The following is a 17,550-nucleotide window of genomic DNA, read 5'->3' as shown; positions in this document are numbered from 1 at the left end:
ACGCCTCAGAGGTTGGTGTTGGAGCTGTCCTGTCTCAGAGGGGTGAAGACAAGAAGCTTCATCCGTGCGCTTTCTTCTCACACCGGCTTACCCCGGCTGAGAGGAACTACGATGTGGGGGATCGTGAACTCCTAGCGGTTAAGATGGCATTGAAGGAATGGAGACACTGGCTCGAGGGGGCTTCTCACCCGTTTCAAGTGCTTACGGACCACAAAAATGTGGAGTATATCCAGCAGGCGAAGCGGTTGAACTCTAGACAAGCTAGATGGTCTCTTTTCTTCAATCGATTCCAGTTTATCCTCACCTATCGGCCCGGGTCGAAGAATCTCAAACCGGATGCCCTGTCCCAAGTCTACGCTCCTGCCATTCGAGATGACACGGACATGCCTGTCCTTCCTGCTGCTAAGATCGTGGCTCCGATCTCGTGGCAAGTTGAGGATACCGTGAGACAAGCTCAAGCTATTGAACCGGACCCGAAAGGAGGTCCTGCCAATCGGTTGTTTGTCCCCAAGGCAGTGAGGACTCAGGTCCTTCTGTGGGGGCACTCCTCTCGCCTCACCTGTCACCCGGGCGTAGGTCGCACCTTGGAGTTCATCCAGCGTAAGTTCTGGTGGCCTACCATAAGAGAAGATGTTGCCACTTTCGTCAATGCCTGCCCCATGTGCTTCCAGGGCAAATCTTCTCACCTCCGCCCGCAAGGACTCCTTCACCCTTTACCTGTTCCCCACAGACCCTGGTCCCATATCTCGTTGGACTTCATTACTGGCCTTCCTCCATCCCATGGCAATACTACTATCCTAGTCATAATCGACAGGTTTTCAAAGGCGGCCAGGTTCGTCCCTCTGACTAAGTTACCTTCTGCCAAGGAAACAGCTGAGTTGGTAATTAATCATGTGTTCCGATTCTTCGGCATTCCTCAAGATATGGTTTCTGACAGAGGTCCCCAGTTCGCCTCAAGGTTTTGGAAGGCCTTCTGCCAACTCATGGGGGCTTCTGCCAGTCTATCTTCAGGGTACCATCCGGAGTCCAACGGCCAAACAGAGAGGATGAATCAAGAGCTGGAAACCACCCTCCGATGTATGACTCGTAACAACCCGTACACATGGTCGTCCTTCATTGTTTGGGCCGAATACGCGCACAACACCTTGCGCTCCTCCTCCACTGGTATGTCCCCGCACGAGTGTCAGTTTGGCTATGCCCCTCCATTGTTCCCGGACCAGGAGGCAGAAGTCAGAGTGCCTTCAGCCTTGAAGTTCGTCAGACGCTGTCGGCTTATGTGGAGGAAGACCCATCTTAATCTTATGCGTTCCTCACAGAGGTACCAACAACAAGCCAACAGACGTCGCCGTCCCGGGCCTACCCTGCGCCCCGGCCAGAGAGTCTGGCTCTCCACAAGAGACTTACCACTACGGGTGGAGTCTCGCAAGCTGTCCCAAAAATACATCGGTCCCTTTAAGGTTGCCAGGAGAGTTAACCCTGTTTCTTATCGCCTACACTTACCCAGATCCCTTAAGATTAATCCCACGTTTCACATTTCCTTATTAAAACCTGTTGTTTTCTGTCAGGATTTGGCCAGGGTTGTTCCGGTTTTTGGTCACTAGATGCCCCCATTGTGCCTTTTGACCTTTTGTTTTCCCTTGTTTTCCCTTGATCCCCATTATTATTTGCACCTGTGCCTCGTTTCCCATGATTGTATTTAAACCCTTTGTTTTACTCAGTTCTTTGCTCTGTGTTTGTATGTTAGCACCCAGCCCTAGTACTCTGTGAGCTCTTGTTGATCCCGGTGGACTCTCTTGTGGAGTTCTGTTTTTTTTTTGTTCTTGTTTGTTTATTTTTGAGTATCTTTTGAGGCTTTTTGTGCTGTGCCTTCCACCTTGTGGATTTGCCTTTTTGTCTTGGAGGATTGCCTTTGTTCTTGTGGAATTCCTTTTGAGGTTGTGGAGTTACATGTTTTCCTGAAGAACTTCACATTTTACTTCATTAAATACACCGTCTCAAGTACTGCTGTGTCTGCCTCATCTTCTGGGTTCTGCTGACTATTCGTGGCTCAGTTGGTTTAGTGACTGTTTCTCACTCCGGAGACCCGGGTTCGTAACCGGGTCCTGACAATCGACTTTGGGGCCTTATATAGACAGGTGTGTGCCTTTACAAATCATGTCCAATCAATTGCATTTACCACTGGAGGATTCCTAATAAGTTGTCGAAACATCTCAATGAGCTCAATTTCCAGTCTCATAGGCCTGAATGCTAATGTGAGTAAGATATTTACATTTTTAGATTCTTATTTGCAAAAATTAAAAATTAATAAAACAGTTTTTGCTTTGTCATTATGGGGTATTATGTGTAGATTGATGAGGAAATGTTTTTATTTGATCCATTTTAGAATAAGGCTGTAACGTAACAAAATGTGGAAAAGGTGAAGGGGTCTGAATACTTTCCACATCCACTGTATGCATGCTTTTTTGTTCAACCTCAGTTCTACAACACCTGATTCTACTATTCATGGTCTTGATGAACAGCTGAGGTCTTGATGAACAGCTGAGGTCTTGATGAACAGCTGAGTAGTAGAATCAGGTGTGGTAGCACCAGTGGAGATCTTGGTGGGACAAAGTAAAAAGACATTGTTTTTGATGCATGCCAGCAAAGCCACTACACAATTCAACACTACACAATACATTACTTGTACTATTACAGTGACAAACAATGCCCACAAACTATTAAGACCTACATAAAGCTGTCCCAACAGCAGAGCCTTCTTTTCAGCACCATGGAGTGAATCCTTTCCACCGCTACACCTGGCTATCAACGGAGCCTTGTCTGGCAGCGAAACAGTTCATTCAGCTGACTTGCTTTAACACATGTGGTTTCTACTGACACTTGAGATGTATAAACTATGGCATAAAGGAACGATGAGTGGATAAGAGGCAATCTGTCATTTCTATTATGACATTAATATGACTATTCATATGACTATAATATGACTATTCATTCAGCACTTTTGAAATGTACATGGACAGAATTCAGAACATGGGCCATTCTTACAGCATTCTCTCTGTACACTAAATCAGAACTATAGAATGACTAAAGAGGGCATATAAGTAGACAATGGAAGCTCTTACAATATTCGATGATGACATTTATCTAAAACAGACTATTTGCTACATGTGCACCACCAAGTCAGAACAGTAGGCTAAGTTATGAGGGGGAAAGGTACCAAATTGTTAGGGTGAGGCACATTGGCAATTATCAGCTTACTACACAACATACACTTAGTATTACTTTCTTTGCTACAGTACACATATCTTCCTGGCATATTACATAATTTATGCAGCAACATACAAGACATTCTTAGACTCACCTTGTCGTGCTCACTTGACCAGGAAGGTGGTGCAGCGGTCCTTATTGTGGACAAATTTTGTCATCAAAGTCTGGCATTTTCTGTATTTATGGTGCTTTCAAGACGACTGTGAATTCGGAAAAAAAAACAAGGTTGAATCATGAAGTCAGTGATCTTCAGGTCAGAGCTCCAGAAAGAGGCCAGAGTTTCCACCTAGGAATTCTGAGTTGGATGACCATTCAAAACGCATCTTCCCAGTAAGAGCTATTTTTTTCAGAGTTCTCAGTTGTCTTGAACTCACTGAAGTCTGAGTTGTCCCATTTCCCAGTTCCCAGTTGTTTTGAGAGAGGCAGAAGTCATGCTGGATTGACAGCATGGCCAATGAATGCAACCTTTTCTGGCCCATGGTGTTGCACGTGAATGTTTATCCTTTTAAGCTTGGGAAAGATACCCTTAATCCCAGACTTGGACCACACATCCTCTCCACTGAATATTTATTTATTTATTTTATTGAACCGTTATTTAACTAGTTAAGAACAAATTCTTATTTACAATGACGGCCTACCAAAAGGCAAAAGGCCTCCTGCCGGGATGGAGGCTGGGATTAAAAATAACAAAATAAAATATAAATATAGGACAAAACACACATCAAGACAAGAGAGACACCACAACACTACATAAAGAGAGACCTAAAGACAACAACGTAGCAAGGCAACAACACATGACAACACAGCATGATAGCAACACAACATGACAACAACATGGTAGCAACACAACATGGTAGCAGCACAAAACATGATACAAACATTATTGGACACAGAAAACAACACAAAGGGCAAGAAGGTAGAGAAAACAATACATCACGCAAAGCAGCCACAACTGTCAGTAAGAGTGTCCATGATTGAGTCTTTGAATGAAGAGATTGAGGTAAAACTGAACGGGCAGAACGGGTGTTGTATGTGGAGGATGAGGGCTGCAGTAGATATAGCAGGCTAGTGAATAGCAGGCTAGTGATTGCTTTGCAATGCTTGCAGTTAGCCACGGATTCCTTCCCAACCACTCATTGTTAAAATTGCCATTTCCAACTTGTTACAGTGCCTTGCGAAAGTATTCGGCCCCCTTGAACTTTGCGACCTTTTGCCACATTTCAGGCTTCAAACATACAGATATAAAACTGTATTTTTTTGTGAAGAATCAACAACAAGTGGGACACAATCATCACATGCACTGTGATAGTCTCAGAGGTCCGTTAAAAGCGCAGAGAACATCATGAAGAACAAGGAACACACCAGGCATGTCCGAGATACTGTTGTGAAGAAGTTTAAAGCCGGATTTGGATACAAAAAGATTTCCCAAGCTTTAAACATCCCAAGGAGCACTGTGCAAGCGATAATATTGAAATGGAAGGAGTATCAGACCACTGCAAATCTACCAAGACCTGGCCGTCCCTCTAAACTTTCAGCTCATACAAGGAGAAGACTGATCAGAGATGCAGCCAAGAGGCCCATGATCACTCTGGATGAACTGCAGAGATCTACAGCTGAGGTGGGAGACTCTGTCCATAGGACAACAATCAGTCGTGTATTGCACAAATCTGGCCTTTATGGAAGGGTGGCAAGAAGAAAGCCATTTCTTAAAGATATCCATAAAAAGTGTCGTTTAAAGTTTGCCACAAGCCACCTGGGAGACACATCAAACATGTGGAAGAAGGTGCTCTGGTCAGATGAAACCAAAATTGAACTTTTTGGCAACAATGCAAAGCGTTATGTTTGGCGTAAAAGCACAGCTCATCACCCTGAACACCCTATCCCCACTGTCAAACATGATGGTGGCAGCATCATGGTTTGGGCCTGATTTTCTTCAGCAGGGACAGGGAAGATGGTTATAATTGATGGGAAGATGGATGGAGCCAAATACAGGACCATTCTGGAAGAAAACCTGATGGAGTCTGCAAAAGACCTGAGACTGGGATGGAGATTTGTCTTCCAACAAGACAATGATCCAAAACATAAAGCAAAATCTACAATGGAATGGTTCAAAAATAAACATATCCAGGTGTTAGAATGGCCAAGTCCAATCGAGAATCTGTGGAAAGAACTGAAAACTGCTGTTCACAAATGCTCTCCATCCAACCTCACTGAGCTCAAGCTGTTTTGCAAGGAGGAATGGGAAAAAGTTTCAGTCTCTCGATGTGCAAAACTGATAGAGACATACCCCAAGCGACTTACAGTTGTAATCGCAGCAAAAGGTGGGGCTTCAAAGTATTAACTTAAGGGGGCTGAATAATTTTGCACGCCCAATTTTTCAGTTTTTGATTTGTTAAAAAAGTTTGAAATATCCAATAAATGTGGTTCCACTTCATGATTGTGTCCCACTTGTTGTTGATTCTTCACAAACAAATACAGTTTTATATCTTTATGTTTGAAGCCTGAAATGTGGCAAAAGGTCGCAAAGTTCAAGGGGGCCGAATACTTTCGCAAGGCACTGTATGTTATTTGTAATGGCCGATGGGCCGATACTTTCTATCTATAATTTCTCTTCATATGACAAGGATTGAAAAATGATTTGCCAGTATATTGTAAACTTAATTCATGAAGATGACTGTTTGTCTAGATTGCTAGCCAAGATTTTGAAAGTATGATGTTGACATGATCAGTCCAATCAAAGCTGTGGTATATATGACATGATTTGATGTAATTTTATCTGTGACCAATGACCTTGAGCCTTCTTGGATGGGCACTTCTAGTGTAAATCTATGGCAGCACCCATGGGGCTTGACCTTTCTAGCTCTCCCATGTAGATTTTGCTGTGACGTAGCGTCCCCATGAGTGAAACAACACTGAGCCAATCATGGCGCAACTAGAGAACATTACAGTAAGAATATTTAGAAGATAAATACACAACGCAGAGTACGAGATGCATGAGAGCATCAGCTGTTCCGGACGACTGTGTGATCACGCTCTACGTAGCCAATTAAACAGGTCAACATTCATAAGGCCACAGGGCCAGACGGTTTACCAGGATGTGTACTCCGAGCATGCTCTAACCAACTGGCAAGTGTCTTCACTGACATTTTCAACCTGTCCCTGACCGAGTCTGTAATACCAACATGTTTCAAGCAGACCACCATAGTCCCTGTGCCCAAGAAAACCAAGGTAACCTGCCTAAGTGACTACCGACTACCAATTAGTCACATAGCTAACTAAGTTAGCAAGCATGTAATTGTATTTTGACTGTGCACAGCATGGCACACAATTGAAGTAAGTAGAAAATCTGCCCTGGGGCACACCGGGCTATGGTCCTTCACATCATCCTTCAAAAGTGGGGAGGGAAGGCAGATAAAGCGTTTTTATCAAAAGCAATAACTTTTGCATGTAAAAACATAGAATCCTACTCATTACAACACGTGCTTAATTACATCACTTTTGTTTTTAGCCAACTTTGCCGTCTTGCCGGTTTAATTTGAGGGTATTTTCCTGCTCCATATTGGGTGAACCGTTTAGAAATTCTAGCACTTTTTGTACATAGTTCCCCCATTTTAGGGGACCAAAAGTATTGGGACAAATGTACTTATATATGTATTAAAGTAGTCAAAAGTTTAGCATTTGGTCCCATGTTCCTAGCACACAATGATTACATCAATCGTGTGACTCTACAAACGTGTTGGATGCCTTTGCTGTTTGTTTCGGTTATTTCATATTATTTTGTGCCCAATAGAAATTAATGCTAAATAATGTATTGTGCCATTTTGGAGTCACTTTTATTGTAAATAGGAATAGAATATGCTTCAAAAACACTTCTACATCAACGTGGATGCTACCATGATTACGGATAGTCCTGAATGAATCAGGAATAATGATGAGTGAGAAGGTTACAGACGCACAAATATCATACCCCCAAGACAACATTTGTCTGTAACTAACTCACTCATCATTATTCACCATTAATTTAGTCTTGCCCATGTACATGTTGTCACAAACACAGCATAAGATGCAAATCAAATGTTTTGGTGTTGCTTGTGATCACGCCTTTAACACTATCTGTTTCGACACCTAGGGTGTTTTTGGTTGGTGTTATTGCACTGAGCACAATTGTCACAGGGTTAGTTTCTATCTCTCAGGGGAGTAAGGAGGGTTTGTTTAGAATCTGTGCTGAGGCTGGCTCAGACTAGTCTGCTGCGAAGATTGGGGCCCCATTTGTAAAGGAATAAGGGGAGCTTCTTGAATTCCTGGCTGAGTGCCGCGTCTGAGGTGAGCATACGCCAGTGCTTCATCGCTATGTTTCTAATCATAAAGGCTTTGGGGGTAAATGTAGTCATGCAAGTAACAGAGAACTCCTTAGAAGTTTTCAACAACCATAAAATAAATGGTATATCCTGGCGAGGTTTAGAGAGCACAATTTGGTATGCTTCTTCCACACACTGGGTGGAGTAACCCCTGTCCAGAAAGTATTGTTTTATGTTGACATCTTTATCAATAAAGTCCTCTGTCGAATAACACACGTCTGAGCCTATAGAACTGGCTCTTGGGAAACCCTCTTTTTATGGCACTAAGATGAGCGCTACTTGCTAGGAGAAAAGTGTTTCTGTTAGTCTCTTTCTGATATAGAGTGGTGATAAGTTCCCCATTAGCAACCTCTATCCACATGTCCAAGAAATGGATCCGCTTATTTATGGTCATTCAATAGAGAACTTCAGGTCAGTGTTCATACTGTTCAAAAAGGTTGTGAATTCATGGAGATCTTGTTCAGGGCCAATACACACACAGGAAATATAAATATAAACCTGAACCATTTGAGAATTTTGGAGAAGTACGGGTTCCTGGTCTCATCACAGATAAACTGCTCAAAATAGAATATACATAAATTGCATTCAGAAAGTTTTCAGAGTCCTTCCCTTTTTCCACATTTTGTTACAGCCTTATTCTAAAATAGATTAAATAAAGAATGCTCCACATTAATCTACAAACAATACCCCATAATGACAAAGTCAAAACAGGTTTATAGACATTTTTGCCAATACAAAAATTATAAAAAAGAATACCTTATTTACATAAGTATTGAGACCCTTTGCTATGAGACTCGAAAATTGAGCTTGGGTGCATTTTGTTAACATTGATCATCCTTGAGATGTTTCTAAATCTTGATTGGAGTCCACCTGTGGTAAATTCAATTGATTGGACATGATTTGGAAAGATACATGCCTGTCTATATAAGGTCCCACATTTGACAGTGCATGTCAGAGCAAAAACCAAGCCATGAAGTCGAAGGAATTGTCCGTAGAGCTCCGAGACAGGATTGTGTCGAGGCACAGATCTGGGAAAGAGTACCTAAACATTTCTGCAGCATTGAAGGTCCCCAAGAACACAGTGGCCTCCATCATTCTTAAGTGGAATAAGTTTGGAACCACCCAGACTCTTCCTAGAGCAATCTGGGACGAAGGGCCTTGATCAGAGAGGTGATCAAGATCCCGATGGTCACTCTGACAGAGCTCCAGAGTTCCTCTGTGGAGATGGGATAACCTTCCAGAAGGACAACAATCTCTGCAGCACTCCACCAATCAGGCCTTTATGGAAGAGTGCCCAGATCGAAGCCACTCCTCACTAAAAGGCACATGACAGCCCGCTTGGAGTTTGCCAAGAGTCACCTAAAGGACAATCAGACCATGAGAAACAAGATTATTTGAGACTGAATTATTTTTCAGTGGCAGGGACTGGGAGACTAGTCAGGATTGAGGGAAAGATGAAAAAGGAAAAGTACAGAGAGATCCTTAATGAAAACCTGCTCCAGAGCGCTCCGGACCTCAGACTGGGGCGAAAGACAATGACCCTATGCACACAGTCAAGACAATAGTTGGAGTGGTTTCGGGACAAATTTCTGAATGTCTTTGAGTGGCCTAGCCGGAGCCCGGACTTGAACCCGATCAAACATCTCTGTAGAGACCTGAAAATAGCTGTGCAGCGATGCTCCCCATCAAGCCTGACAGAGCTTGAGAGGATCTGCAGAGAAGAATGGGAGAACCTCGTCAAATACAGGTGTGCCAAGCCTGTAGCATTATACCTAAGAAGAAGCAAGGCTGTGTGTAAAGGGTCTGAATGCCTAAGTAAATGTCATATTTCAGTTTTTTGTTAATTATGAATTATATATATTTTTCTTAAAAAACTGTTATTACTTTGTAATTATGGGGTATTGTGTGTAGAGGGGAAAAAACTATTGAATCAATTTTAGAAAAAGGATATAATTAACTTCCTGACTGATGTCTTGAGATGTTGGAATCATTTAAAAAAAAATTCAACCACTCCACAAATTTCTGGTTAATAAACTATAGTTTTGGCAAGTCGGTTAGGACATCTACTTTGTATAGGACACAAGTAATTTTTCCAACAATTGTTTACAGACAGAGTATTTCACTTATAATTCACTGTATCACCATTCCAGTGGGTCAGAAGATTACATACACCAAGTTGACTGTGCCTTTAAACAGCTTGGAAAATTCCAGAAAATTATGTCATGGCTTTAGAAGCTTCTGATAGGCTAATTGACATAATTTGAGTCAATTGGAGGTGTACCTGTGGATGTATTTCAAGGCCATACCTTCAAACTCAGTGTCTCTTTGCTTGACATCATGGGAAAATCAAAAGAAATCAGTGAAGACCTCAGAAAAAGATTGTAGACCTCCACAAGTCTGATTCATCCTTGGGAGACATTTCCAAATATCTGAAGCTACCACGTTCATCTGTACAAACAACAGTACGCAAGTATAAACAGCATGGGACCACGCAGCCGTCAAGGAAGGAGACGCGTTCGCTCTCCTAGAGATGAACATACTTTGGTGCGAAAAGTGCAAATCAATCCCAGAACAACAGCAAAGGACCTTGTGAAGATGCTGGAGGAAACAGGTACAAACGTGTATATATCCACAGTAAAACGAGTCCTAAATAGACAGAACCTCCATAAAAAAGCCAGACTACGGCACATGGGGACAAGGATCATACTTTTTGGAGAAATGTCATCTGGTCTGATGAAACAAAAATAGAGCTGTTTGGCAATAATGACCACTATTATGTTTGGAGGAAAAAGGGGAGGCTTGCAAGCCGAAGAACACCATCCCAACCGTGAAACACGGGGGTGTGCAGCATTATATTGTGGGGGTGCCTTGCTGCAGGAGGGACTGGTGCACTTCACAAAATAAATGGCATCATGAAGAAAGAAAAATATGTGGATATATTGAAGCAACATCTCAAGATATCAGTCAGGAAGTTAAAGCTTGGTCGCAAATGGATCTACCAAATTGTCAATGACCCCAAGCATACTTCCAAAGTTAAGCAAAATGGCTTCAGGACAACAAAGTCAAGGTATTAGAGTGGCCATCACAAAGCCCTGACCTCACTCCTATAGAAGATTTGTGGGCAGAACTGAAAAAGCGTGTGCGAGCAAGGAGGCCTACAACCCTGACTCAGTTACACCAGCTCTGTCAGGGGGAATGGGCCAAAATTCACACAACTTATTGTGGGAAGCTTGTGGAAGGCTTCTCAAAATGTTTGACCCAAGTTAAACAATTTAAAGGCAATGCTACCAAATACTAATTGAGTGTATGTAAACTTCTGACCCACTGGGAATGTGCTGAATGAAATAAAAGCTGAAATAAATCATTCTCTCTACAATTATTCTGAGATTTCACATTCTTAAAATAAAGTGCTGATCCTATCTGACCTAAAACAGGGAATTTGTACTTTTCTAGGATTAAATGTCACGAAAAACTGAGTTTAAATGTATTTGGCTACGTGTATGTAAACTTCTGACTTCAACCGTAAGTTCGATTTTTTTTCAGCTAAAAATATTGGTCTTTAGTTCAAAAGAGTTAGTTTCATATGTGGAGACAAAATAGAGGTGTTTATTTAAGGTGGACACCTGATGTGTGATAAATACCTTATCAGATTAATTACAGCATTCTAGCCGGTTGGCGGGTACGGGGCCTGTTCCTGGGAGCGTGGTTTCCTCTTGCCCCTCCTCATCTTCCTGTGCCCCGTCTGGTGTCCGAGGTCTTGGTGGTAATAGCCGCTCTGATTGGGATCTGAGTCACTTGGGAAGTCACTGTCCAATTGGTGGTGGGGATGGCTTCCCTCTGTTGGTTTATGTTGTTTCGTGGGGTCCTCAAATGTCTAGGTCAGTTAGGATCGCCACTTTATTTTAAGAATGTGAAATGTCAGAATAATAGTAGAGAGAATGGTTTATTTCAGCTTTAATTTCTTTCAGCACATTCCTAGTGGGTCAGAAGTTTACATGCACTCAATTAGTATTTGATAGCATTGCCGTTAAATTGTTTAACTTGGGTCAAACATTTTGAGAAGCCGTCCACAAGCTTCCCACAGTAAGTTGGGTGGATTTTGTCCCATTCCCCCTGACAGAGCTGGTGTAACTGAGTCAGGGTTGTAAAGGCCTCCTTGCTCGCACACGCTGTTTTTGTTTCATCAGGTCAGAGGACATTTCTCCAAAAAGTACGATCCTTGTCCCCATGTGCAGTTGCAAACCGTAGTCTGGCTTCTTTTTATGGCGGTTCTGGAGCAGTGGCTTCTTCCTTGCTGAGCGGCCTTTCAGGTTATGTCGATATAGGACTCGTTTTACTGTGGCTATAGATACTTTTGTAACTGTTTCCTCCAGCATCTTCACAAGGTCCTTTGCTGTTGTTCTGGGATTGATTTGCACTTTTCGCACCAAAGTACGTTCATCTCTAGGAGAGAGAATGCGTCTCCTTCCTAAGCAGTATGACGGCTGCGTGGTCCCATGGTGTTTATACTTGTGTACTATTGTTTGTACAGATGAATGGGGCACCTTCAGGTATTTGGAAATTGCTCTGAAGGATGAACCAGACTTGTGGAGGTCTTGGCTGATTTCTTTTGAGTTTCCCATGATGTCAAGCAAAGAGACACTGAGTTTGAAGGTATGGCCTTGAAATACATCCACAGGTACACCTCCAATTGACTCAAATTATGTCAATTAGCCTATCAGAAGCTTCTAAAGCCATGACATAATTTTCTGGAATTTTCCAAGCTGTTTAAAGGCACAGTCAACTTGGTGTATGTAATCTTCTGACCCACTGGAATGGTGATACAGTGAATTATAAGTGAAATACTCTGTCTGTAAACAATTGTTGGAAAAATTACTTGTGTCCTATACAAAGTAGATGTCCTAACCGACTTGCCAAAACTATAGTTTGTGAACAAGAAATTTGTAGAGTGGTTGAAAAATTAGTTTTAATGACTCCAACCGAAGTGTATGTAAACTTCCGACTTCAAATGTATATACTGTATTCTATACCATCTATTACATCTTGCCTATGTCGCTTGGTCATCACTAATCCATATATTTATATGTACATATTCTTATTCCATCCCTTTACTTAGATGTATGTGTATTTGGTAGTTGTTGTGGAATTGTTAGATTCCTTGTTAGATATTACTGCACTGTTGGAACTAGACGCACAAGCATTTCGCTACACTCGCATTAACATATGTTAACCATGTGTATGTGACGAATCAGATTTGATTTGATTTAATTTGAACCAACTTGACAGAGCTTGAAGAATTTTGAAAATAATAACTTGCAAATGTTGTATAATCCAGGTGTGCAAAGCTCTTAGAGACTCACCCAGAAAGACTCACAGCTGTAATCGCTGCCAAAGGTGATTTTACAAAGTAATGACTCAGGGGTGTGAATTGTCATGGAAATGAGATTTTTCTGTATTTCATTTTCAATAAATTATCACCAAAAAAAGTTACATTTTTTAAAATAATTTTTGAATTCGGGCTGTAACACATCAAAATGTGGAATAAGTAAAGGGTGTGAATACTTTCTGAAGGATCTGTAAGTGGTAGCAAAAATGGAAAATGGAAAAACAGATTACATTTCATTAAAGTAGTTTCCTTATCACATAGATAAGGATTAGGAAGAGGCTGTGTTGATGGGCAGGCCAAAATGAGAAAGTGTAGCTGCATGGTATGGATTGTACAGAGTTAGGAGCATCCATGCAGATATGGTTTAATGAGGTGTGTAAATATCCCTTTGTGATTCCACAATCAGTGGTCTACAGAGAGAATGCCCGGATAAAAGCATAATTGAAAATATAATTTTGGAATGCAGCATAAGAGCCAATCTTGAATATTGTTTAATTTAAAAACCATTTTGACATGGTGTTTCCTTTCCTGGCCATTTGACTGAACCCCCCCTTTTCCTTTACAAAGTTGATTTTTTTTCTGTTCCAGTTTCTTGAAGTCCTCTGTTATCAGCACTCAGAGTTCCTGGTTTATCTGTGCTTCAAGAGTCCCAATGGAGCATTTCAAAGGCACTTTGGGATTTTCCTGCAACTAATGTGCTGACTGCAGGCCTCTCTCTTTCTGGTTGATGAGGGGACCGATTGCTCACACTTCTCCCTCTCCTCTCCCTGCAGGTACTCTCGAAGGACATACTCTCACTGCATACGTTTAGATAAGGAGGGGTTCTAAGACATACTGGAGAATGCATTACTTTACAGCTACGTATGCAGTATTACTTTAATCATGACACAGGCATCCTCCTTGGGTGTGATGTGAAATAGCTGTTTTGAAACTTTCTCTGAGGGAATTGTTGTGGTGTACTTTGACTAATGACCCAGTAAGAGAAGTGATGTGTTCCGTAGGATCGAAGTCATTCTCTAGTCTCTTTCCAATCTAATGTTGACATTAAGGATCTATATGCTCTAATGATAATGATCTCCTCACAAATACCTCATATCTATCTGCCCCAGGGAGAAATGTTCAGTACGCCTATATTGTGTTGATGTTAAGTGAACCGTACCAAAACAGTTATCTATTGTTGGTAATTCAAAAAGATTTCACAATGGAAAGGCAATTTGGCTAAAACATTTACCATGGATTTCAATGTAATGGATTTATCGTAAAGAAGAGGCCAACATCACAGTGGAAGAGTTTCATAAAAACATTTAAATGTACTTTGCATTGTACATGCAAATGGAAGTTGCTATTGCTCTTCACTTGCCAAATATCACAATTCATGGACTATACAGAATCTGGACAGGCAGTAACATTTTGTGCAAAGAAAATGATTCACACAAAAACTGGTATTAATATTTTTATAACATGTAAATACATATCAACCATACCCGATGCACTGTCACACAGACAATTCATTTTGTTTACCATACAGCAAAATAGTGGTTGGGAGGTATTCCATTATTATGGTATCAGATGTCTTTGACCCCTAGTTTTAGCAATTTACCATCAACTATTCACCTGTTATTAATATGACTGATAAATCCATATAAAACATTTTAACATAAATGATTTTATAAATAGTCAGTATATTTTTTCCAATTCATATAAACACTCCATCTTCTCAAAAATACTTTGCTGCTTCCATAAGCGCATGTTCATGAGAAAAATACAGATCTCTAAACATTAAATCAGTGCCCAATGTCCAACCAGTCTTACAAATAAACAGAAAAAACATACAAACAGAAAAGACTGACAAAACATGCACCGTTTGAAATTAGAGTGATTCCCCATTAAGGGCTCTGCACCTCCATATTATCTATTAAGGTGTCTTTGTTCAAGAACTGCAGGTTACGGATGGACCTACACACCCTTAGGTAACTGTCACTCACAGACTGGTTGGCCTGGTTGGCCCGATTCTCGTTATGAAAGACCTCTCTCTGGAGTTCTACAGACTCCATGCTGTTGCTGGTGTCTGGAAGTGGGTAGTCACTGAGGCTCTGATCATTGAGGAGGTGGTCCTGTGTGGGGACCTGTTCAATCGATCCTTCATCGGACCATCCGTGACCATTGGGCAAGGGCTCCAGGTCTCCGTTGGGAGGCTTCTTCTCAATGTAAGTTTGTCCAGGCAGACTCTCGTCCTTGCTTTGCTCCTCCAGGTCCTGGTAGAGGGTCTTCCTCCTGGTCTCAAAGTACTTGACGATGCAGTAGGTGATGGAGCCCACAGTGTTGACCACAACACCGGCAACAAACAGGCTGGTGGGCTCCACGTCGCTGAAGGCTACCATGCCCACTGTGATGGTGGCGATGCTCTTCACCACTCCCACAAAGCTGGTGGTGACGGCCGAGTTGATGTAGGTGCATTGCAGCGTAGTGAAGTTCATGGCACAGCCGATGACTATGCAGAGGGAGAAGATGCCTGAGATGAAGGGGTTACTCCAGCCCGTGTAGCTCCACATGTTGATGGAGTCCATGCTGACAATGGAGCAGATTAAGAGAACTGGGGAGGCCATGATGGCGATGGAGTACTGGGCCGTGAGGGGGCCATATTCACTGTCTGTGCTGGTCTTCTGGATCAAGACCAGATAGGAGGCGTGGATGATCACAGCCAGGACGCCCGTCACGTAGCCAAACGTGTCACCCGTCACGTCACCAGATCCTGAGTAAACACAGACACAGTGGTGAGAACAGTAAAAAAAAAAAAAAAAAAATGATTACATTAGTTTTTTGGGGGGTAAAACCTATTGTAAGGTATCCTGATGCTCTGAACATGATTAAAAAGTAGTGTGGAGCCACATCTTTAACACACATTCTATCCATATGGATAGGATGTGCGTTTAATGTGTGGTCTAAAGGGGACAGAACATGATGCTGAACTTTCCTCACCGTAGAGGCAACATTGAGAGCTGTTGCATCAGGATACTTTACCAAAGGACGTTTCTAGAAAAACGGTGGTAATCTCTTGTTTTTTCTTTTATTTTTACACTAACCCCATTCGTGTATTTGTAATATTATTAACTCTAGGATAGATTATTGCTGTTATGCAGTTTGATCATCAAAACTTACTGCGGAGTATGCACCCTATGCATAGGCTATTTAGAATCAATTATGATGTTTCGTTTCTACTTTACTGTGTAAGTATAAGTTAATGTTATTTGAATAAGTGTAATTTTACCAGCTAAAGCTGCTCCTCCAGTAGTGATGAGCACCGCCGTTATGACCCCCACTGACGGGATACCGTTCTTCAGAACGCACACGCCGATGCCTAGGGTGACCAACGGTAGACACCGTTTAAAAACGACATACATGGGTAGACTCAATCCTCTGAGAGACCATAGTGTTAGAGTGGACTGTAATGTGGACAGAATACAAACACCTCCGAAGACTTTGGCTAGTTGAAGACTGAACGGAGGTATGTCTACTTTGCCCAGTCTCCTCAGTATCTCCAGTGTAATCGCTGCCAGCGTGCTGGTGAGGCACTGGATGAGAGTGAGGTAGTTGAAGTTATAAGTCGTGATGAGAAATTTTAGTAAAATGTTCAACGATCCCGAGAAAAATCCATGAGCAACAGCGACTGAGATACCAAGTAAACGACCTTTACAAACTTCCATGCTTGCCTTGAATTTCCCTTTACGCAAGAGCAAGAAAATGAAAATATTGATGAGTCTTTATTGAGCACTCACTCAGTCCCTTGGAATAAAGTGGTGTACACAGTGTACAGTCTTCCTCCTTGAACGCACAGCTGTAAATGTCCAAGTTGTTAATGTCAGGATGTTCAAATGTTTTAATTGCAAGCAGGACCTACAAGCAGGACCTTAAAAGCAAATAGAGGCTGGACCCAAAACGTTGAAGAGAAAAAAAACGTGGGTATGCTGACGCGTCTGTTTAAATTTGCAGCCAGACAGCATGCGTTTTTCATCAATTAAATTACCTCATGTTGGAGAAGTTCTAGCTTTCTTTCTTTTGCTTCACATGCTATTGGATACAGCAGAGAGAGACCAGAGACTGCCGGAAGAGCTGTTTGGAAAGAACTAAACTACAGTGCGACGTGCATATGGATAAGCCCACCAGTACTGTATATCCCCTCTAGCACCAGAGAGCTGCATGAGCGCAACACTTAATTAAGCGCTGAATTTGCCTTGTGGAATAACACTTTTGCCGCAACAACGGTTACTTTTTGCTCACAATAAAGGGATCATTCCATGAAACCGGTACGATTTGAGTCACTCTTACCTTTTTATGTACATTTTAAGTTTTGGGTCATAAAGCTTTTTTAAATTAAATGTGTTAATATATTTGTATTATTGTTTTATTTAACCTTTATTTAACTAGGCAAGTCAGTTAAGGACAAATTCTTATTTACAATGACTACATGACCAAAAGTATGTGGACACGTGCTCATCAAACACCTCATTCCAAAATCATGGGCATTAATATGGATATAACAGC

General features: G+C 41.8%; 1 protein-coding gene across 1 annotated transcript; it reads right to left on the bottom strand.

Annotated features, from left to right (window-relative positions):
- Positions 1-14,344: 14,344 nt before the first annotated feature.
- Positions 14,345-17,296, bottom strand: LOC118397815 (solute carrier family 35 member D3-like). Its single transcript, XM_035792691.2, has 2 exons — positions 16,277-17,296; positions 14,345-15,760 (listed from the first exon to the last, which is right to left on the bottom strand). The coding sequence occupies exons 1-2, from the start codon at positions 16,710-16,712 to the stop codon at positions 14,895-14,897; spliced, it is 1,302 nt and encodes a 433-aa protein (XP_035648584.1). The 5' UTR covers positions 16,713-17,296; the 3' UTR covers positions 14,345-14,894.
- Between the last annotated feature and the right edge of the window lie 254 nt (positions 17,297-17,550).

This window comes from Oncorhynchus keta, chromosome 19 (genome assembly GCF_023373465.1).
Source record: "Oncorhynchus keta strain PuntledgeMale-10-30-2019 chromosome 19, Oket_V2, whole genome shotgun sequence".
In the NCBI taxonomy this organism is placed as follows: Eukaryota; Metazoa; Chordata; class Actinopteri; order Salmoniformes; family Salmonidae; genus Oncorhynchus; species Oncorhynchus keta.
The sequence above is the reverse complement of the archived record's forward strand: the minus strand, read 5'-3'. Positions and strand labels throughout refer to the sequence as shown.